Raw genomic sequence first — 21100 nt, 5'->3', positions numbered from 1 at the left:
CTGCTTCATTTTAGCATTTCCTTTGAGCAAATAACGGGTTCCTCATCTGTGAGCTAGACAGCCCATGGCATGCACAAGAGCCAGAGTTTGATATCAGCAAGTGATACACCTCTACATCACTTTCCGAAGTCTTCCACAGTAACTGCTGAGCAACTCGCATTAAAATTATTTCAGAGTCTTTTGGTTTCAGTTTTAGTCATCATTGACTTGACGTAAAGTTAAGTCTGGGCTAAGGGACTGTGAAAACAATTTTGCCAAAAGGCTGTCATCCCAAACAAAACCTTCACTGCAGATTGAGGTTCTGGATCAGAAATCTCATTTTCAAGGAGCATATCCACCAATGCGTGAATGCAAACGAACAGGAGATAATCTACGTCAGCTGTTTATAGCATGTCCTTCAGGCAAGATTCAACAGAAATAAAACCTGCCCTCCTTTTTATCTGAGTAGTCAATGATGTGTAAAGAATGAAGTTTATAAATGCTAAAACATTCACTGTTTTGGGCCTAGAGACAGCTAATGCTGCACTGTAAATGAGGAAAAAGCTACAAAGTCACTGACTGTGAATACTCTGCCAAACCAATGTCTTGTTTTGTTAAAACACTTTTTTTTGTTCTACCCCCAAAAAACCCAAACAAAGCTATTTTTAGTGTATGAAGTTTCAAGCCATTAGTCTCATCCTTGCCCTTTGTGCATTAAGTGGAGAATGAAGCAATATTATAAGCTAGCTACAAGGAAACACAACAAAACAATCTTTGATGCTTACCCAATGCTTGTGTTTTTGAGAAGACTAAGAAAACTTATTGCCTTTTTTTCACTTCTGAAAAAGCTGTTATGATCTCAAACACTACAATTAACTTGGTCAAAACTATTGTCAATCGACAAAGTTGTGTTTCATTCAGTCCAGCAACGTGTGAAATATATAATTATATATTATATATAAGAGCTGAATGAAGCTCTTCTACCAGTATGAGAGGAAGGTCATATTCTGATAAACTTGTATGGTTTCTGCGCATTAGATTGATAAGAATATTCTTAGTCTAAAGCACAAGTTTTGGTTTTATTATCTGAAATTCTTCTAGATTTTTCCTTTATTTGGAGTATCAGGCATAACATCATCTCCAGAGGTAACGTTGTACTCCAAAACCGTAACAGGTTTCTAATAGTAAAAGGCCAAATATATTTTTGTTATATGTGGTAAAATTTGTTGAATTACCTGATTCCAGGTTTGTAACAGAGGAAAAGTATTTCATGATCAGAGTCCTTAAAAGGGAAAGTTGTGCTATTTAAGGTACGGTTTTAAAGTTCTGTTAACACCTGGTGAATACTACTGTACTTAACTACAAATTAAATGGTCTTCAGTTTGAAATTTTCAAACTGGTCTCTAGTTTTGAGATTTTTGTCCTACTGAATCAGTTCTAAAATGAATGTCCTTCCATCTGAAAGATGGTAGAGTTCTTGTTTTGTCTCCAGTGTCTTGGAAAGGTTATCATGCTTGTTTTATCTAAGCATTTAAGTCCTGATCTTGAAAGGTGTTTCTTTAGGGTGAGATTTCCGTGGCTGCTTTTGTAGGCTCAGGGCTTAATTTGCAATAATTGCTTGAAATTAAAATGCGTTGAGAGTAGTCATCAAACATGAGTTAAATTCTCCTGTTAAGAACAGATTCTGTGTTTTTATAACCATATCCAATTTGATTCATGTCTTTCCAGAAGGTACTAATTTTGTCTTGAACTGAAGTTATATTACACCACACTTACACTTTCCCTTCATAATGGAGTACAGTAAGGAAATTCCTGTAAATGATTCTGATGCCCAGAGGTTTGTACTGTTGTCAGAACTGGTGTTAAGATGAACAGTGATGATGAGCAGAGTGTGAATTTGGTACAGCTTAAAAATAGTGGTGATTTAATTTCAGATGGTTCAGATCACACCTCCAGGTCATTTTGATTGTTTGTGGTAAAAATGAGTCATTACAGTGTCTGATGAATTGGACTGATCGGCATGGCTAAAGCTGGGAGTTCACAAGAACTGAGCTAGTGAGCAGCAGTTTTCAATTTCTTTTAGTTACTGAAACACTAAGTTTCTTGTTCTAACCTTCCTGTAAGAAGGGAAAATTTTCCCTAGGCTGCTTAGAAATACAGCTTTCTTACTGATTTTTAAAATAAGCAGAAATGGATGTTCCGGATACGGTTCCATGTACAGAACATTGATGAGAAGAGAACTGAGACAATGCACGAATCCAGTCTCCTTCACAGTCATTGGTGGAAAAAGTGTGGGGAGTGTTGAGTGATTCGAAAGGTGGACAGGACTAGATGAAAAAAGAGAGTTTGGAATTTGGGTGAGAAGAATGTCAGCGATGATGTGAATGAGAGGAGATTGGGAAGGGGACTGAAGACGGGGATAGAACAAGACTGGTAGCAGAATATGTTAAAAGGAGTGGTGCAAAAGGGGTCATTCACGTGGGAAAGGTGCAGAAGGTTAATGTCTGTAAGTTCCTGTGGATCTGGAATGGAGTCCAGTATTCCTCCCAATGCTTTGCTGTGAGCAGAAGTCTCTCAAACCCACTGGAAAAGCATCCTATTTCTCCTGGCTGTTAGTCCTCACAGAGGATGGCAACCTAGGAGTAACACCTACACAGCTTGAGTTAGTGTTATGGGTCTGTATTATGTATGAACCAAGTGTATGTTTGGATGATGCTACATGGGGAAGGAATTTTAAATTTTGTTTCACTTTGTTAGAAATGTAAAGTGCCCCTCCACTGCTTTACAAGAATAACATGAAGGTGATGAAGTCAAAAGCTCAAAACTGCAGTTTAGAGTTAAGGTTTCTTGCATGGTCCTATTTCTTGCCTTCTCTTTTCCCTCCATCCCAAACACTCAGTACGCATTCTCATGGAAAAAGAAGGAATGGTTTCATGGCAGAGGCAGCTGAATGCTGCCTTGGAGAGTGAGTATGTTTTACTCTGAAGATATGTATTGTACAATGAATGCCAAACAAGGGAGGAAAAAAAAACAGTTACAGCTGTCCTTTGTTTTATATGGGACTTTGGATTCTCTGGAAAAAATAGACTGTGATCATGTACATAAGGACTGTCATAAAGCAACTGCACAAGGATGTTTTAAAGACAGTTGAAAGCAGGCAGGCTTAATTCTTTTGTTTCCTAACTGTGAAGAGCTTGAGATTCAACACTAATAAACTTTTCAGTTGTGTATTTTTTATACATGTATAGTTATACATATAACTTATGATTTATTTTCATAGTATAATTTTCACATGCACTGCCATATTTTAGATTTGCATTTAAGAGCATTATTAAAATATTTTTCCTCTTTGGGTGGAAGTATGAACCTACATACACTTAAGCAATGAAGCAGTTAAGTTCAATTCCTGCTGCTTTGACTGTTTGAGAAATATTCTTGAGACCCAGAATAAACAAATGGGAATAGAGACCATGGTCCATAGATTTTTGCCAGGTTTTGGTATGCATTCCAAGACAAGACCTGACAGCAGGGCAGGTTGCAAGAGCAAATTCTCTGAAGTATTATAAATTATTTCTGTATTTGCCCTTCCCCCGCTAGTAATATTAATCAAATTGCATTTTGGCAGAACAACAAAAGCTGCTGTTGTTTTGAGGGCTTTCTGTAAGGGTCTCAAAGGGGAAAAAAAAAAATCATCTACTTCCAAACCGGAGTTACAGCAGTATTGCAAACGTCTTTGGTATGACAGGGTTGGGAAATGGATGTCCCAGAATTGCCTATTGAACTTAAGGGGAAAATTTAACTATGCAAGCAAGTTACTGCCAGAGTTAAGGCAGCTGGGTCATTCTCTTGCCTTCCATTTTCATTTTTGAACTTGAAAAACTCTCAAAAACTGAAGTTGGGTTCCACTATGGATTTTAAGACCCTTACTCGTTCTCAGTAGTTTCTACTTCTGATATATACTTGGCTTAAAAACAAAGGTGTTCTTGCTCTCTTTTTTTCTGAAATGGCAGTTGCACAACATGATTCTTCCCTGGGATGATGCATTTTATTTTAAGGGCAAATTCTGCTACTCCTAAGTAGCCTCAGGGTCATCAGCCAACCTGCCTACAATTAACGACCTGGAATTTTAGCTAAGGTTTACAGCAGTTGCTGCAGTATTGAAGTATTTCATTGCTGTATCTGTTCCCATAACACTCCCATGAGACAGAAATGTGTTGTTATTCCCCTTTTGGTTAAGGAGCGTAAAGAGATTAAGGTGGTGTGGCTAATGTGACAGCTTGGCAGTCGGGCAAAGTAATTGCACAAACTAAAAATAAAGACTGAGGACGGAACCCTTGTCAACTTAGTCAATGTACAGTTATAGGAATTGGAGGATCTAAAAATCATACTTTATATAACTAGATCAATATGTATTTATATAAGGAAATACATTTCCATATGCGTAAGATCAGACACAGTTGGCATAACGTGTGCTTGAGAACCTATGCCTAATGTTTAGTGTTGGTTAGACTTCCCTGAAGATCTTGAGCCAGCCTCACTTTACTTAGTATTCGCAATAAGTCAAAATATAAAATGTGTATGCCTGCTCTTCAGAAATATTACAAATTTTTGTAGTCCTACTTACTTTTGTTTCATAGATTTCGAAAGTGGAAGAAGATGCCAACTCTTCTTAAGATTATTATTTCTTTTCAATATAACAAATGGTAGGAGCTACAGAAGTAGGACATATTTCTTTTAGAATCCTGGCAGTGATTTGTATTCACATCCTGTCTGACAACCTAGCTGTTGGAACAAAAGAGGAAAGACCACACTCTTATTAAAGGTATACTGGGTGAAACAGTTCAATTAACTAACCACTACCTCCTTTGGAAAAATCCATGCTGACTGGTCCCTGTCATCTTCCACTTTATGTCCCCAGAAAGATAAGGAAAGATAACAGAATTAAGTGTGTGTCATTAATACTAAAAGATAGTCAGAACCAGAAGAACCTCATGATGAACCCCAAGAAGAGATAAATGTTCTCATTCTGTAAGACAGATGGAAATCTAGTATCCTTGAAACTCATGTTACACATCTGAGATGAAACTATAGCAATACTTGTCTTTTAATTTCACACGTATTCCATTAGCTAAATTATCAAACTATAGCAGATGAGTGAAGCGTCTAGAAAGCTCTTGCACGTGGAAGACTGTTTTCATTAAGAACAAAAAAAAACTTGGTAAAGATTTAAAAAAGAAAAGTTTGAGCTCAGTCTCCATTCTGGACTCAGATTGGATCTTGGTAAATGTTCAAATATTTTACATCCCCAGAATTTTTCATTGCCTGCAAATTAGCTAGTTCCAGCAGGGACCACAAAACTTAGCATGTACTCAGCTATCCAATTGAAAATTTAAACTCAGCTCATTTAAATTGATCTAAAAGCCCAAGACTGAGTGTTGTTGTTTTTTTTTTTTTCTTTGAAGCTGACATTTTGAAGCCTTATGAAAGCAGAGATGTTAAAATAGGTTGGTTTTTTTTTTTCCCCTTTCTTTCAGTGTGTGTTATTGCTTTAAAGCCATGAGATTAACTGCTTCAAGTTCACATGTATATGCTAACTCAAACCTTAAATTGGTCTAGTGGATTTGGATAGTTTTTGAATGAATATTCTTATTTGTAAAATGAGAGTCAAAGATGGGAGCAGAGGGAGGAGGGTGGAGATGGAGGAAAACGTTACCATCCCTTCTCTTAGAAAGGGAGCATAGCTAATTCTCTTGTTGAGATTTCTTAAGGAATTCTTAAGGAATTTCTTGAGGAATCTGGTGCTATCAATTTTGGTGGTCTTCAGCTATGTCAATACTATTATTTTGTTTTGTGCTAGTAGCTGTATGTTCAAAGTGTTCTGTCTCAGACATGTCACCTGTCTCTGACTTTGTTAAAAAGTAGTTTTATTGACAAACTCGCCCAGCTGCACTGTGAGAAGATGGCATAAGGAATTGCATTCAGTATGCAACTCTGTAAATCAATCAAATAATTGTGATTTACAACTTCTGCAATGTCATCTTATTGTCCTGGTTTGAGGTAAAACAGCCAATTTTCTGTTCAGTAATTTTACTTTTCAGTTAAGCCTCTTCTAACAAACTGAACTCTCTGAAATTAATGGCATAATTTTTAAGACAGTAATTCAATCCCAGAGTGATAAGACTTGTTTGTTTATAGTTCATGCCAAGGGATGGTATGCGGAGAGGGTCTTGCTTATACTTATTGCTATAACAACTAAGGTCGGCTGACTTTATTTCCCCTGTTGGAGGGTCAGAAGCGGAAAAGCCTAGAGGGGTCACACCTGTGGGGAAGAGCGGACAGGACAGTTGGCCCAAAACTGACCAACAGGGTATTCCATCCCATCTGTATCATGCTCGGTATAAAAGCTGAGGGATCAAAGGGTCAGCTCTCTTTCTTCGATGGCTGGTGTTTGAGGAAGACTCTGTCTGTTCACTTGCCTTTGATCCCGATCTGTGTGTTCCTGAATCCAGTTCCCATCTGTCGCTGAGTCTAGTCTGGGACTTTCACAGTGCCTGCTGGTGACAGGATCATCATTTTGGGAGCTCGGAATGGTTTTGTGTGTATTGTATATATTTCATTATTTTCTTTTTTTGCTTGATTAATATTTTCATTGAAGTAGTTTAGTTTCTTTTTAAGCTCCTAAGTCTCTCTCTCTCTCTCTCTCTCTCTCTTCCTCCTCTCCCTTCAGGGAAAGGTGAGGAAGAGCATGTTGTTCATTTCAGTGGCCAGTCCGGCCCAAACCATGACACTTGTGCATGCATACAAACTTACTTCTGTTTTTATGCAAACATCTGGATCATGTAGTGGTAGTTGAAGTGCACTTAAACTTTGTCAAAGCAGTGCTGAAGCTAACCCCTTGGACCCACAATTTCCATTATTAACAGACTTGGTGAGACAGCTAAATATGTGCCTTTCAGGTTAGATTTTTTGACCCAATTTGATTGTGTACTGATAAATTATTTACTGGATTTTATCAGGGATCCTTAGCTCGTGTTTCTGGTAAGATGTATCCTCACCTTGATCCTAGTTCCTGTCACAAAGTTATCTTGCATGGAAACCTGTGGCATAACCCTCTTTTTTTTTTTTTTTTTTTTTTTTTTTAAATGGAAAACATCTGTAAATTATGCCCAGCAAGCCAAGGGAATGAGGCTCTTTTGGGCTAGTGTGTTGAATCAGATCCTAGAGCTAAGGACTTACTCTCGAGCCCTCCGTTGCTGATGAGCAACAGGTCTAGGTTAGTTTATTGTTGGTTTCCGAGTCTTGTGCACTGACCCGTTGAACTGGCATAATCGAAAGCTTCTTTAAAAGATGTTTCTGAATGCACTTAATTGTAACCTAAAATTCATGGATCAATATTGCTGCAAATCACGTTCACAACGTTATAGGAAACCAATATTGCTTCAGAGGGATGAAAAAAATAAAATAAAAAAATGCTGCAGCTCTGTGACATATGAAGCTGATGTAATATGATTTATTTTGAGAGGCTGGGTGTTTCTGAGGGGAGGGTGGGTTTTTTTGATTATCGCCTTGGCTTGCAGCCGAGGTCCCGCTCAGCTGCTCGCTGGCTCTCTGCAGCCGGGCAGGAGGAGAAAGCTTCTGGGTCGAGATAAAGACAGGGAAATCACTTACCAGTCACGGTTGAGGGCAAAGCAAACTCAACTTAAGGAAAATTAATTTGTTGCCAATTGAAATAGGTACTTAATTACTCATTCAGGTAGTGGGAAACAAAGACAAATATTGAACACCTTTCTTCCCGCCTTTTTCCCCAAGCTCGGCTTCATGCCCAACCCCTCCTCCCTCCCCTCAGCGCCACAGGGGTGGGGGTTGTGGTCAGTACACAGGGGTTTCTCTCTGCCCCTTCCTCCTCCTTCACTGAGGTCTCTCCCAGGAAGCTGTAGTCCAGTCAGGAAAAATCTGCTCTGCTGTGGGGTCCTCCACCTGGTGTCCCTTCATGATCTTGGCTCCGGTACCTTTTTTTTTTTTTTTTTTTTCCTCTCACCTGGGTACTAGAGGGTTGTTTCTCACGCTTTTTTTTTGACTCGTCCCTCACTGCCTTGGCAGCGTTTTGCCCTTTCTTAAATACATTTACACCAGCGTGGCTGAGGGGCTCAGCTGTGGCCGTGGAGGGGCTGTTGCAGAACCAACCGGGATCGGCCATGTCCAGCGCAGGGCGGCCCCTGGTCTCCTCTCACAGAGGCCGCCCTGCTGACAACACCTTGCCACAGAGACCAAATAGGCGGATCAAACAGGTCATATAACAAATTTTATAGTAGTGTCATCTTGCCTATATTATTCTTATTTTATGCTTGGGTAAAATATCATCTCATCTCCTCTTGCCTACCACAAACCTGAGATAAACCCTGTATGATGGCAGGGGAGTTGGAACTCGGTGATCTTTAAGGTCTTTTCCAACCCAAACCATTCTATGATTCTATGATATTCTCTGGAAATCTGGCATCACTTGCGTGACCCCATTTCTGTCAGTCTGGGTCATGTTGTTGGTGCTGAGAGACCTGATAGTGCTCAACTCCAGAGTTAGTAGTAGTTGAAAGAGTGAGAGCATAGACTCTGCCTGGGTTTTGGCTGTCTTTGTTATTTCAATTGAAACTGGTGATAATGTAGACCTCTGCTGGCTTTTTTTTTTTAACTTAAATTTGGATAGTCATTGAAAATATTTAAACTTAAGGACTGTAATTCTGTAAGGCACAAATTTTGGTTTTGGTCACAAGAATTTCTCTTCTAAAGCATTGTTCCCCTCTATCCAACCTGTGTACTGTGCCTAATAGTAATTTGCTTTACGTGCTTCAGGGAAAAAAAGAATAATTGAAAAAGCCCATAGATGGCAATTACTCAGTACATCTGGATGAAGGAGTTTTCCTTCTTGCTTCAGGCAATGATCAGAAATACACATAGATTTGTATCCCTAATTCCTTTTAAAAAGTGTATGAGTGGATGTTGTGTAGACGTGTATCCATGTCTGTTTCTGTACTCCTTTAAAAATCATGCTATCATGGCTTCAGTAATACCTTCTAGTAAAATTGCATGTCTTTTAAGTATTAATATTTTTAAAAAATGTATTTGCCCTAATGTGGCAAATAAGCCTATTCACTTCAAAATCGATAACTGCACAGGTAAGACGACATAGTTTTGATCTTTGTTTTTGCAGGCTGTGTGTTCTGTCATATCATTGATTCTTACATGGAACAGTAGAAGTTGAAGCATACGTTTGCTTCAATGTTGGTGCTTTGTTTCCTTTATATTCCTGGTATGCTGTCTTCTTTCTGTATTCCTCTGCTCTTGTGTGCTCCTGATACAAATTGAAATCCTGTCTGTGCTGTCTCCAGAATATCTTTGTTGAAATGGATGCATTGGGTGATTGTATTAGGCGAGTTCTTTACCACGGCGCTTCCTCAGCGTGATGTGGTAGCTGCATGTCATCAGGCAATAGAATCATTACTGAAAGGAGTGATCTTCTATTACAATATAGATGTTAACATGGAATCCCTACAAGACAGTAGAGACAGTATTTCAGCAGAAAATATTCCAACAGCAAATACTTTTGACAGTATAATAACAACTGTTACTGTCTCTTCTAGGTGTTGAAATGGGTTGAAGAAGCAGTTCAAGCCTCCAAAGTGCATCTCTTGTCTACAGACCATTTGACCATGGCTGTAAATACTTGGCAGATCCCTTTTGATCCAAGTCTGAAAGAGGTTACAGTGTCCTTGAGTGGTCCTTCACCAGCAATTGAAATTCATGATCCATTAGGTGAGGTAGTTCATACCTTTTGCGATAGCAAAAAAAAAAAAAGTGAATGAAAAAGACAAATTGTTAATACTGTCTCCAATAGGGAAGACCATATTTGTGTTTTATAAATGTCTTTCACATTTTAAAAACCAGTATTAGGATTTCAGGATATTTTAAAATTTTATTTTTAAAATATAGGATCTTTGGATATATGCACTTCTGATAATTAAATTGTTCCCAATGTTCCATTTTTTTGGCTCAGAGGAAACTGGAAATCCTCCCTATTCTGACCACTTCATTTCACATCCACTTACTTTCTTGCTGTTTGTCCTTGCATTCCAAATTTTTGGACGCTTTTGTTTTTCATGTATTTATGTAGTCGCCGAACCATCATTTCAGGGTTATACATGATGGTTGTTTTTTATGTGGTGAAGGGTAAACCTAGGTCTGGATTCTTTGAGCATTCTGATGTTACTGCAGAAATCATGTTATGACTTGTGCTATAGCTTATAAGGGAATTGTATAAGGATTTACTAAGTTATTTATCATAGATATTCATAGGTGAGTTTGTGTTATAATAAATGTCCTTGATGACCTATGCATTGGGATATATTCTGAAGGCAGTAGTATAAAATTCTTACGAAGATATTAGACATTACTATCTTAAGTCAAATGATTCTGATTCTAAGAGCATTCAGAATCAAACTCTGACTTATGTGCTCGTCTCTTTCTGAACAGTGTGTGACGGGGAACACAATGACAGTTGGATGCTAGTTTGTAATTGAAGATATTTTGAACATATCTCCTGTTCATTGTTATGTTGATGCCTTAGGAACCTGCAGCAGCACTCCAGAAATAAATTCAGATCTTACTTTGTATTCTCTGAATGACTTTTGGCTAAGGGTACAGCTTAAGTTTTAGTACCTTGGAAATACTGTATGCGCAGGATGAGTTCCCTGCGGTATAATCTGGTCTGTCCTCCACTGAGGCATTCTTCTTTGTTTACAGGAAAGAAATTTGCTCAGAGTGTCTCATCAAACCATGACAACACACAGTCCTGGGCACAACTGTCAGGCTTAGCTGAAGCTATGACCCCATCTATATGTTTTCCGTTCTCGTAGGTCAGCTCCATGCATCTAAATCCACACAGTTTCACTGAAGTTAGTCGAGGCATGTCTGATAAGCTCTTAAAAATTGACACTGGGACATCCCATTCTCAACTTCACCTTTCCTTTTAGTGTTGTGTGAGCCAGATGTGTTTTTTAGTGCTGGTGGTACTTTATAGTCAGCCTTGAGGGAGCAAAATACTTGTACAGAGAATAGGTTTGTGCATACAACCAACCATATACTTGTATGCATAGGTATATGTATAAAGCGTGGTATGGTGCAGTATGAAAACTTGCACTCTTTTATTGGTGTCTACGATGTCTAACAGGCTAAATTCCCTGTGAGGATCTCGTATGCAATCCTACCCTTAGTCACATGCTAATGCCCTGCTGCCAGGAGAACATGGATTATCAGTATTTTTACTTGTGGAGTTTATCCTGCTTGAAATAGGTCTAGAGGGTGGAAGAGTGAGTGGGCTGGCAGCTGGCAGGTAGGTTAGGATAAGTTTGTTCTAAGAGCTTCTTTGAGGGAAGTTGCTTCTGTGCTGCCTCCTTTCACAGAGAGCTCAGTATTTGCTACAAAGAGAACTTGTTTTGCTTTCAGTTTCTGGATTTCCAACAGTTCTGTATTGTTGCAGGCTGGATTAAATTTCCCAAGTGAATGAAAAGAGCGAAAATAAATGGGCCTTTTTAGTATTCTGGCAATTACAGGGAATTTTGACTGTTGTAAATGTTAACTACTACTAAGTAGTGAGTAAATCAAGTATCAAGAATACATCAGCACAGAAGAACAATATTGTATTTCCTCCCTAGATTTTTTTAGACAATGCTGTGTTTACTCCCTGGTTGTTTTGTGTGTTGTTTTTTTTTTTTTTGTTTGTTTTTTTTAGGCAAGCAGATCAGTAAAGGCTCAGGACTGAATGAATTGCTAAATATCCACAACTCTGCAAAGGTAGTAAATGTCAAAGATCCAGAGCCTGGAACGTGGACAATTAAGGTAAAGTTACTGCAGAAATCATATATGACTCGTCCTATAGCTTATAAGGGGATTGTATAATGATTTACTATGTCATTTATTATAGATATTCATAGATGAGTTTGTGTTATAATAAACACCCTTTCTGACCTATGTGTTGTGACATATTCTGAAGGCAGTAGTATAAAATTCTTACCAAGATATTTGATGTTACTGTCGTAAGTCAAATCCTTAGTCATCTTTTTCCTTTGGATGGAAAAAGGATGAAGTGAGCACCAAATTTTTTGAGTCTAGTGAGCAGATATTCTCAGTAGAGGGGCTTTGTTGTGTAGAGCAGGTTTGGAGGACCGGGAGAGGGAGATGATGTGCACTTTGGAGGCCAGAGGTTTCATTAGCAGGTTCACAAAGTCAATAAATACACATTTAATTCAAACTCCTTATTAGTAAATCATTTAAATACTACAGTATATATGTAAATTTGTTCATGTTAATGCTATCCTAGTAACATACAGTTACAGAATGGACCTTAAAGGATTTAGAAATCTTATAAAGTTAAGATCAACATGATTAGCAGTAACAAACAGAAAAGGATAATTAAGACTCTGCTGAAATGGTCTTCTTTGAACTGACTGTAGCAACTTAATGTAACCCCTTGATCAAGTTTCCTATGCCAGCGGTTGCTGCTCCCACTATAGGAAAGTTCCATGGGTGTTTGGCTGAAGGCTCCTTACACTGAGCATGATCAGTGTGCACTGAAACAGCTGAAGGGCAGTCATACCTGCTGGTTCTGAGAGTTGTAGCAAGCAACCAGCTCCTAGGTAATGATCATAGAATCATAGAATTGTCCAGGTTGGAAGGGACCTTTAAGATCATCTAGTCCAACCATCAACCTAACTGATAAAAAACCATCACTAAACCATGTCACTAAGCACTATGTCAACCCGTCTTTTGAATACCTCCAGGGATGGTGCCTCAACCACTTCCCTGGGCAGCCTATTCCAACGCTTAATAACCCTTTCAGTGTAAAAATTTTTCCAACTATCCTATCCATTTTTCCTAATATAATACATTAACATACTTCTGAAGTGAAAGAACAACATGCCTTTGAGATGGAAGGGCCACTTAGAGCTGTGGTTCTATGGGATTTTCTCTAGGTCACAGCCCTAGTTGAAGTGTTTGCTGTTGGCCGTGTGTTCCTGAGTGCCATATCATGGTTGTGAGGCACATGGTGAACAAGATGTGTAAATGCAATAACCTCCAAGAGCACTTATGACCTGTTGCTACACAAAATTGCTGGGGGCTGTGAGCTGAATCCATTGAAGCTAAAATCTTTAACATTCATAGATGAATAAATGTATGTATAAAATAGGTGTAAATGAGGAATAGAAAGTGAGTTGCTTAGACTAGCCTTAACCCCTAATTTAACAGAGATTCAAATTAACACAGTATATCAGGCCAAAAAATTCTTACCTGAAACCATAATAGGGAAAAGGGATGAGCAAGAGCACTCTTACTATAATGCAGTAAACTGGAAGGTGAAGCTTAGGACTTGGATAGACTTAGGGAAATGTACATGTCACTTTGTTTTAGAACATGTTCATTATGTCATTTTAATCAACTTTTCAAGATGTAATTCCACCAAATATGAATGGAATGTTAAAACTTTAAGGATTGCACTACAGGTAAGTTAGTATTTAAATGAACTCAAGAACCAGCCCCAATGGTGTGTTTTTTTTTTTTATGGCTAGATGCTGCTGCTGGTTCAAAACACTGGAAACATGTTAGCTAACAAATGACCACACTTTAAAATCTGTGCAAGGCCTTTAACGGTTTATGTAGAAATTGCACTATTTAACTGTGTTTTGTGAACAGATTATCTTCAGACAAATAAAGTCCAGTCTGTATCTTGAGCTGGTTCGTAGGGAGCTGCATCTTGTGATGTATGTGCGGGAGGGGAAGGGAGGTATAATGAACTGTAGGTTTTTTTACATCACCTTCTCAGTTCCGTTGTGTAACTGCGGCCTAAAGTGACTCATGCTTTGTCTTATTATTGTATCCTTCTTTACATAGACTAAGCAGCATGATCCCAGCTTTCCTAAGCTGATGTGCAATCAATCGTATTGATATAGGTCCCTTCCAACTGAAGTGTTACATTCTAGAAAGTAGTAAACACTATATTGTCATTTTTGGAGGGGAAGTCACCCGTGTAAGATACCTTTATAGTCAAGCTCACAATGAGGTGTGCTGAATGGATGCATGTCTGTGCCGTAAGCGTGGCAGTAGTTTGAAAAGGATTATTAATTCACATACAGCACTGTAGGAAACTATTGATACTGCTGCAGAACTGGAACTAGTAAAGCATGTTGAGCTCAGCAGCTCTATGGAGACTTCTTTGAATGTCTGTCTGTGTTTCCAGGACCAGGAATGATGAAAAACCTGGTACAGAGACACCTTGGTGATTTGTTTAAAAAAAAAAAAAAAAAAATTAAAAATTGCTTAATTACATCAGACATATCGGGTACTGAGAGAAGTTTTCCTGCAGTCACTGCCTTAGTATTCAACTCTTGCTTGTTGGAGTCTCTTAGGTGAAGCATGCAGTCTAGTAAACGTCTGCAACACAGAGAAATAGAGCGCGGAAAAAGCAAAAGCCGTGTGTGATTTCCCCCTGGCCCTGCAGGGCTGTTACTAAGCCAAGGCCTTTTTGGTTGTGAGCTGAGCCATGTGGAACCACTTGTGTATTGCCTGCACTGTGTTCCCCAAATTTCTGGATCCCAGGAAGTGCTGAGAGAGGAGCTTACCGCTCTTACAGGCTCAACATGTAACACACTTCAGAGCTAATAAACTCCCCTAAATCCGAGGCTGGCACTCAGCGTGGTGCAAGCTGCCAAGGGGCTCAGCTGGAATGAGGCCATGAGCTAAGATGCAAACCAGCCCCGGCCAAAGCATCAGGCTGCTCCTGCAAGTGAGGGTTTTAAAGTCTTTTGTGTTTTCTAAGCTCAGCATAATGCTGTCTCCAATTCTGTGGAGATTAAAACATTTAAATTTATGTATTGTGGGTTTAAAAAAACAAAAAAGGAAGAAAAATTGTTTTGAATATTGTTGAAATATTTCAATTACTTTAACTTTCATGACAAAACAGGTCGTAATTAGGTTTGTGCAAAGAGTACTTGTCACCGGAAGTGCAAAAAGTTATCATTTTAGTATAACAAATCACAGTCAGCTAAACAGTATTAGCTACTACTAAACCAACTGGAGAATGATCAGTCTAAGAAGATCCCACCTTAATCCACAATCAAGTGTTAGTGCAGTTTCAGTGCTCATTGAAGTCTTTAAATTGTAGGTTTGAGTAACACAGCATGCACAGTGTGCAATCCAGTTGCCTCCTGTGCTGAAGGAGGCCTCCAGTTGCCTTCAGGTACTTCAGTATGAGGACATCAAGTCTGTGCATGTATGTGTATTTTATAAATAAGTTTTCCTTCCAGGTCTGCTGTAGTACTCTTAGTTGGCAAGGTGACAGGAGTCTATTCAAAGATCGATGACATGAGATGAGTATGTGGCTACTCTCTCCGTTGGGTATCAGTGAACAGTACAGGTTTTGTGCAGAAGGAAGCCTTCACAAAGGTGGTCCTGCTGTTGCATGTGTTTTCTGCACCTCAGAGCTAGCTGTGAGACTAAATTTATCTGCCGGTCCTACTGTTGAGATACCTAGAGATGGACCTCAATAGGAAGTCTTACTTGTTTAATAGAAGAGGGAGCATCAGTCTGCTTTTCATAGAATCATAGAGTTGTCTAGGTTGGGAGGGACCTCTCAGATCATCTAGTCTAACTCTGATAAAAACCATCATTGAACCATGTCACTAAGCACTACATCTACCCATCTTTTAAATACCTCCAGGGATGGTGCCTCAACCACTTCCCTGGGCAGCCCATTCCAATGTGCAATAACCCTTTCAGTGTAAACATTTTTCCTAATGTCCAATGTGAACCTCCCCTGGTGCAACTTGAGGCCATTTCCTCTTGTCAAATCCCTCCCACAAAGACCTGTCTTATGGACTCCTCTTAAAAGATTTCTTTGGAGCAGTTTGGCAGGTATCTGACAGCTTGCAAATAACAGTTATCTGCAAGTTCCAGGACAGCAGCATTAGAAGGCAGTTGGATCTAATTACTCCTTAAAGGCCTTGCATTGAAAAGGCAAGTGATGGAGGCGAGTCAGTGGAGAAGAGGCAGGAGTTGAGAAGCCACCAGCTGCTCTGGTGGTGTTCTGTTGTTAATCAGTAGGCCATAGCTTTTTCAGCTAAGCAATGCCCCAAAAACTTCCCCGGTGCTTAGAGTAAAAGATCAACTGCCACGTTGAGAAAAGGAGAGGAAAAGCAATGAGAAATCAGCAGCAAAATTTGACTGTTCTTGTGATGGTGACAGGTCTTTAATGACTGCTGCTGTTGTTACTCCCTTACACCCCTATAGCCAAATGCAGCTGGTTCACTGGAGTGTAGTGACAAACCAGTATAGAGTGATTTCTACTGAATAAGCACATTCCTTAAAGCCCATTTCAGCTGTGTATCTCCATCACTGTAAATATAAATGTATAAACATAATTGTGCAATTAAAAATTTATTTAGCCATTATAGCTTGTTTTTTCTGTTGTGTGAAAATAAAGAGTTTGCTTTACAGAAACCTGTGTGTTTTTTCATACATGTGTTTATAGATACATGCATCTTGGGCAATTTGATTCTTCGTTGTTTGCAAGACAGGAAAGCATTTTTTCCTGACGTCTGTGACAAATACGTTTGCTCTTTTTATCGTGCTTGCCCAGTCCGGGAGGAGAAGCATTAATGTACGATACCAGTGATCCATGTTAAAGTACAAATAATGAAAAGAGACTTGACAAAGCTACTAATTGGAAAGCAATACTTTGGCATGACAATGACAGTTACGTTTATTGTTACTAGTAAATGGTAAACTTTTGTAAGGTTATTCTAGCCTTAAAAATTCACAAATATCCAAAGGTCTGAATAATTCAAAGAGAAATAATTTCTCAGTGTATTTTTCTATGGACTGCTTACTCGGCTTTAGTCACTGGCTTGTTTTGGTTGCACTAAGATTTTTAAGACTGTGACTGAAGAGTTTACTTTAAACTTTTCACAAAGTTTTTTTTTATATATTTTATTTACACCATAAATTCCTTATACAGATGCATAAAGCTATAAAAAGGAAACTTTGTCACTGAGTTTGTCTAATGAAATTTTAACTGCCAATTAATGCTTGATAACATGAGTTATTTGGCACACTTAAATATTTCTTTGTATTGTTAACAGCTGGTTTATATAAAAAAGGCTTTAATAGTGATTTTTCTGAGGTGAAAGGCTAACCAAATAGAAGCAAATAGAGGTTGTTTTAATCAGATAGACATCAATTTGTCATAGTGTCTAAATGGCTGTCCCTAGGCAGTTAGTTATAAGAAACAACTGTCTAATTTAATATGCACATGCAGCTGCATCAGAGGTAGTTACTAAACTGAAGGAATTATGTATTTGAGAATGGATCAGATTATACCCTCCAAATAGAAAAAGCTCAGTGGAATGACTTCATTTCAGTACTGATTTTCTTTCACATTGCAAGTCTTGTGTGCTATCTTGTCTCCCTAAACAAAAACTCAGAGTAGGTTCTACTAACTGCGGACTTTCTCTTGGCTTGGATAGTATATAGCTTAGATACCATTCTTCATAGTCTTTTGAATCTTTTATTTTTTCCTGCTGTTGTGGTTGAAATTGTCCATGTGTTTGTCATTGTTTGTAAAAGTCTACTCCCTTGACAGGCAAAGAGAAGATCCTTCTATATATAGTATTGATTGAGGTTCATCTGTACTTGCCACTTGTTTCATGATATGCAGTGCCTATGATCATAGAATCACAGAATGCTTCGAGTTGGAATGGACCTTAAAGACCATGTAGTTCCAACCCCCCTGCCATGGGCAGGGACACCTCCCAATAGACCAGGTTGCTCAAAGCCCCATCCAGCCTGGCCTTGAACACCTTCAGGGATGGGGCATCCACAACTTCTCTGGGCAGCCTGTTCCAGTGCCTCACCACCCTCACAGGAAAGAATTTCTTCCTAATATCTAATCTTAATCTCCTCTCTTTCAGTTTAAAACTGTTACCCCTCATTCTATCATTACACTCACTGATAAAGAGTCACTCCCCATGTCTCCTGTAGGCCCTCTACAGGTACTGGAAGTCTGCTATAAGATCTCTCGGAGACCCTTTTCTTCTCCAGGCTGAACAACCCCAAATCTCTCAGCCTGTCCTCAGAGGAGGGCTGATCCAGCCCACGTCATTTTTGGGGCCCTTGTCTGGACCCTTTCCAGCAGGTCCATGTCCTGGTGTCTCACCAAAACAGAGTAGAGGGGCAAAATCACTTCCCTCAACCTGCTGGCCACGCTTCTTTTGCTGCAGCTCAGGATGCAGTTGGCTTTCTAGGCTGCCAGCGCACATTGCCAGCTCATGTTTAGCTTCTCATCCGCCAACACTCCCAAGTCCTTCTCCTCAGGGCCGCTCTCCAGCCATTCTTTGCCCAACCTGTATTTGTGCTTGGGATTGCCCTGACCCATGTGCAGGACCTTCTACTTGGCTTGGTTGAACTTCATGAGGTTTGCATTGGCCCACCTCTCCAGCCTGTCCAGGTCCCTCTGGATGGCATCCCTTCCCTCCAGTATGTCAGCTGCACTACACATCTTGGTGGTGTTGGCAAACTTGCTGAGGGTGCACTCAATCCCACTGTCCATGTCTCCGATAAAGATGTTAAACTGCACTGGTCCCAGTACCGACCCCTGAGGAACTCCACTCGTTACTGGTTTGCACTTGGACATTGAGCCATTGACTGCAACCCTTTGAGTGCAGCCATCCAGCCAATTCCTTATCCACTGACTGGTCCATCCATCAAATCCGTGTCTGTCCAATTTAGAGACCAGAATGTCATGTGGGACAGTGTCAAATGGTTTGCATAACCCATACTGTAGCACCATCTTAGAAGGCCACCAGATTTGTCAGGCATGACTTGCCCTTGGTGAAGCCATGTTGGCTGTCACCAATCACCTCCTTATTTTCCATGTGCCTTAGTAGAGATTCCAGGATGATCTGCTCCATGATCTTGCCAGGCACAGAGGTGAGACTGACCGGCCTGTAGTTCCCTGGGTCTTCCTTTTTTCCCTTTTTGAAAATGGGGGTTATGTTTCCCCTTTTCCAGTCAGTGGGAACTTCACCAGACTGCCATGACTTTTCAAATATAATGGAGAGCGGCTTAGCAACTTCATCCACAAGCTCCCTCAGGACTTGTGGATCGATTTCATGAGGTCCCACAGACCCATGTACCATCAGGCTCCTTAGATGGTCTCAAACCTGATCTTCTCCTACAGTGGGCAGTTTTTCATTCTCATAGCCCCTCTTTTTGCCTTCTGCGACTTGGGCAGTGTGGTTGGAGCCCTCCCCGGTGAAGATCAAGGTGAAAAAGTCATTTAGTGTTTCAGCCTTCTCCATATCCTGGGTGACCAGGTCTCCTGTTTCCCTCTGGAGACGGCCTATGTCTTCCCTAGTCTTGCCTTTATCCCTGACGTACTTATAGATTTTTTTCTTGTTGCCCTTGATGTCCCTGGTGAGATTTATTTCTAATTCAGTGATGTTTACATATGCCTCATGGGTAAAATTAGTTTATGTATATTTAAAAAGGGAACTTATTAATATATAATAAAATAAGATAAATTGTAACACTTGAAGTAAGTTGCCTATATATATTATCAGCAAAAAATGTTTTCCCTGTTGTCTTGTGTTTCATGTACTATTTTATAATATACTTTATAATGGCAAAATCCTAACTTCCAGGCAGTCTCCCATTACCAGCATGCCAGTCACTAGCATGTGACAAGTAGTTGTTTTTCTCGTGTGTTTGCGTTGTGATTTACCTCTGAGACAAATTAGCTCTTTTTGCTGATGCTACAATTGTAGGGTCTAGTATTCAAAAGTAAAGCTTTATTAAAGCCGTTTTTACTTACAACGTTTGTCATAAGCCTCTTTTCTGTCTTATTTTTCAATGAAAGCTGAAGTCTGTCTACTGAACTCAGTGGACAGATGGGAGATGTTGCAATTCCTGAAATGGTAGTTATTCACACGGTCTTTCGCTCCGTTGCTTTTTCAGACCTCGAGCAGTGGAAGGCACTCTGTGCGGATCACAGGTCTCAGCACTATTGACTTCCGAGCTGGCTTTTCCAGGAAGGCAACATTAGATTTTAAAAAAACATCCAGCAGACCAGTGCAAGGTTCGTTTCCATTTTATTCCATGCTAAACAATAACCCTTTCTGGGCCCACAAAATCAAGTAGAACTCTATGATGATCTCTCTGGTGAACTTTGTGATAAATCTGGGGCCACTGTTCCTTGATTCTTGAGCCTTGAACATGTGAGAATAGCCAGTGTTCCTGTTTTATCATACTGTGGTATTTTTTTGTATTAACTTGTTTTTTTCATCACATAAATCCAGATATCTTTAGCTACGAAATGCTTCAAAATTGCAACTCTGTTTCTGTTACTTTTGGAGCTTCAGAAAAAGCCTTTGGCTCTGGGGCATGGTGAGGAGTTAATACAAAGGCTGCTATTTCTGAAATGCCAGTTGGAAATCAGTAATTTAAACCCTAATCAGTGCTGTGTCTCCTGACAGCTAATAAGCAGTGCATAGCTTAGTGCAATTTAGTTAGTTAGTTTTTTGCTGCTTAGTAAGTGAGGGTTGAAACTGAATGGTGCATTCATGGGGTCGTGGGCCATACATATGGAATTTAACCTTTCCTTTTCTAATTACCTCTTTTTTTTTTTTGGAACTTAAAATAGCATGTTTCTGTTTTCCTAGGGATTCCTACCTTCGTGCTGCTAAATACCACAGGGATCTTTCTTCCAGCTAGAGTAGACCGACTGGAACTTCTGAGTATTACAGGGGAACTTCTTAAGACCTTGCCTGTGAAATACTATCCTGACAGAAAGCCCTATGGACTCTGGAATATTTCTGACTTCGTTCCACCAGATGAAGCTTTTTTTGTTAAAATAACGGGCTATGACAAGGATGATTATCTTTTTCAGAGAGTTTCAAGTGTTTCATTTTCTAGTATCACTCCTGGTAAGAGATTTTAACTTGAATTGAATGTACATTTCTCATATCTGAATCAGTTAAAATTGGTATCTAATATCTTTTTCGAACTTACACAAGTACTTTCT

At 39.5% G+C, this 21100-nt stretch overlaps 1 protein-coding gene across 1 annotated transcript in view; it reads left to right on the top strand.

Moving 5' to 3' along the window:
- HMCN1 (hemicentin 1) overlaps positions 1-21100 on the top strand; it is a 202018-nt gene that overhangs the window by 43160 nt on the left and 137758 nt on the right. Inside the window, exons 5-8 of the mRNA XM_074152276.1 lie at positions 9615-9786; positions 11762-11868; positions 20035-20155; positions 20739-21002. Coding sequence (XP_074008377.1) covers positions 9615-9786; positions 11762-11868; positions 20035-20155; positions 20739-21002 — 664 coding nt within the window. The remainder of the gene's footprint in view (positions 1-9614; positions 9787-11761; positions 11869-20034; positions 20156-20738; positions 21003-21100) is intronic.

This window comes from Numenius arquata, chromosome 8, assembly GCF_964106895.1.
Source record: "Numenius arquata chromosome 8, bNumArq3.hap1.1, whole genome shotgun sequence".
In the NCBI taxonomy this organism is placed as follows: domain Eukaryota; kingdom Metazoa; phylum Chordata; class Aves; order Charadriiformes; family Scolopacidae; genus Numenius; species Numenius arquata.
Note: the sequence above shows the minus strand (reverse complement) of the source record. Positions and strands in the feature narration are given on the sequence as shown.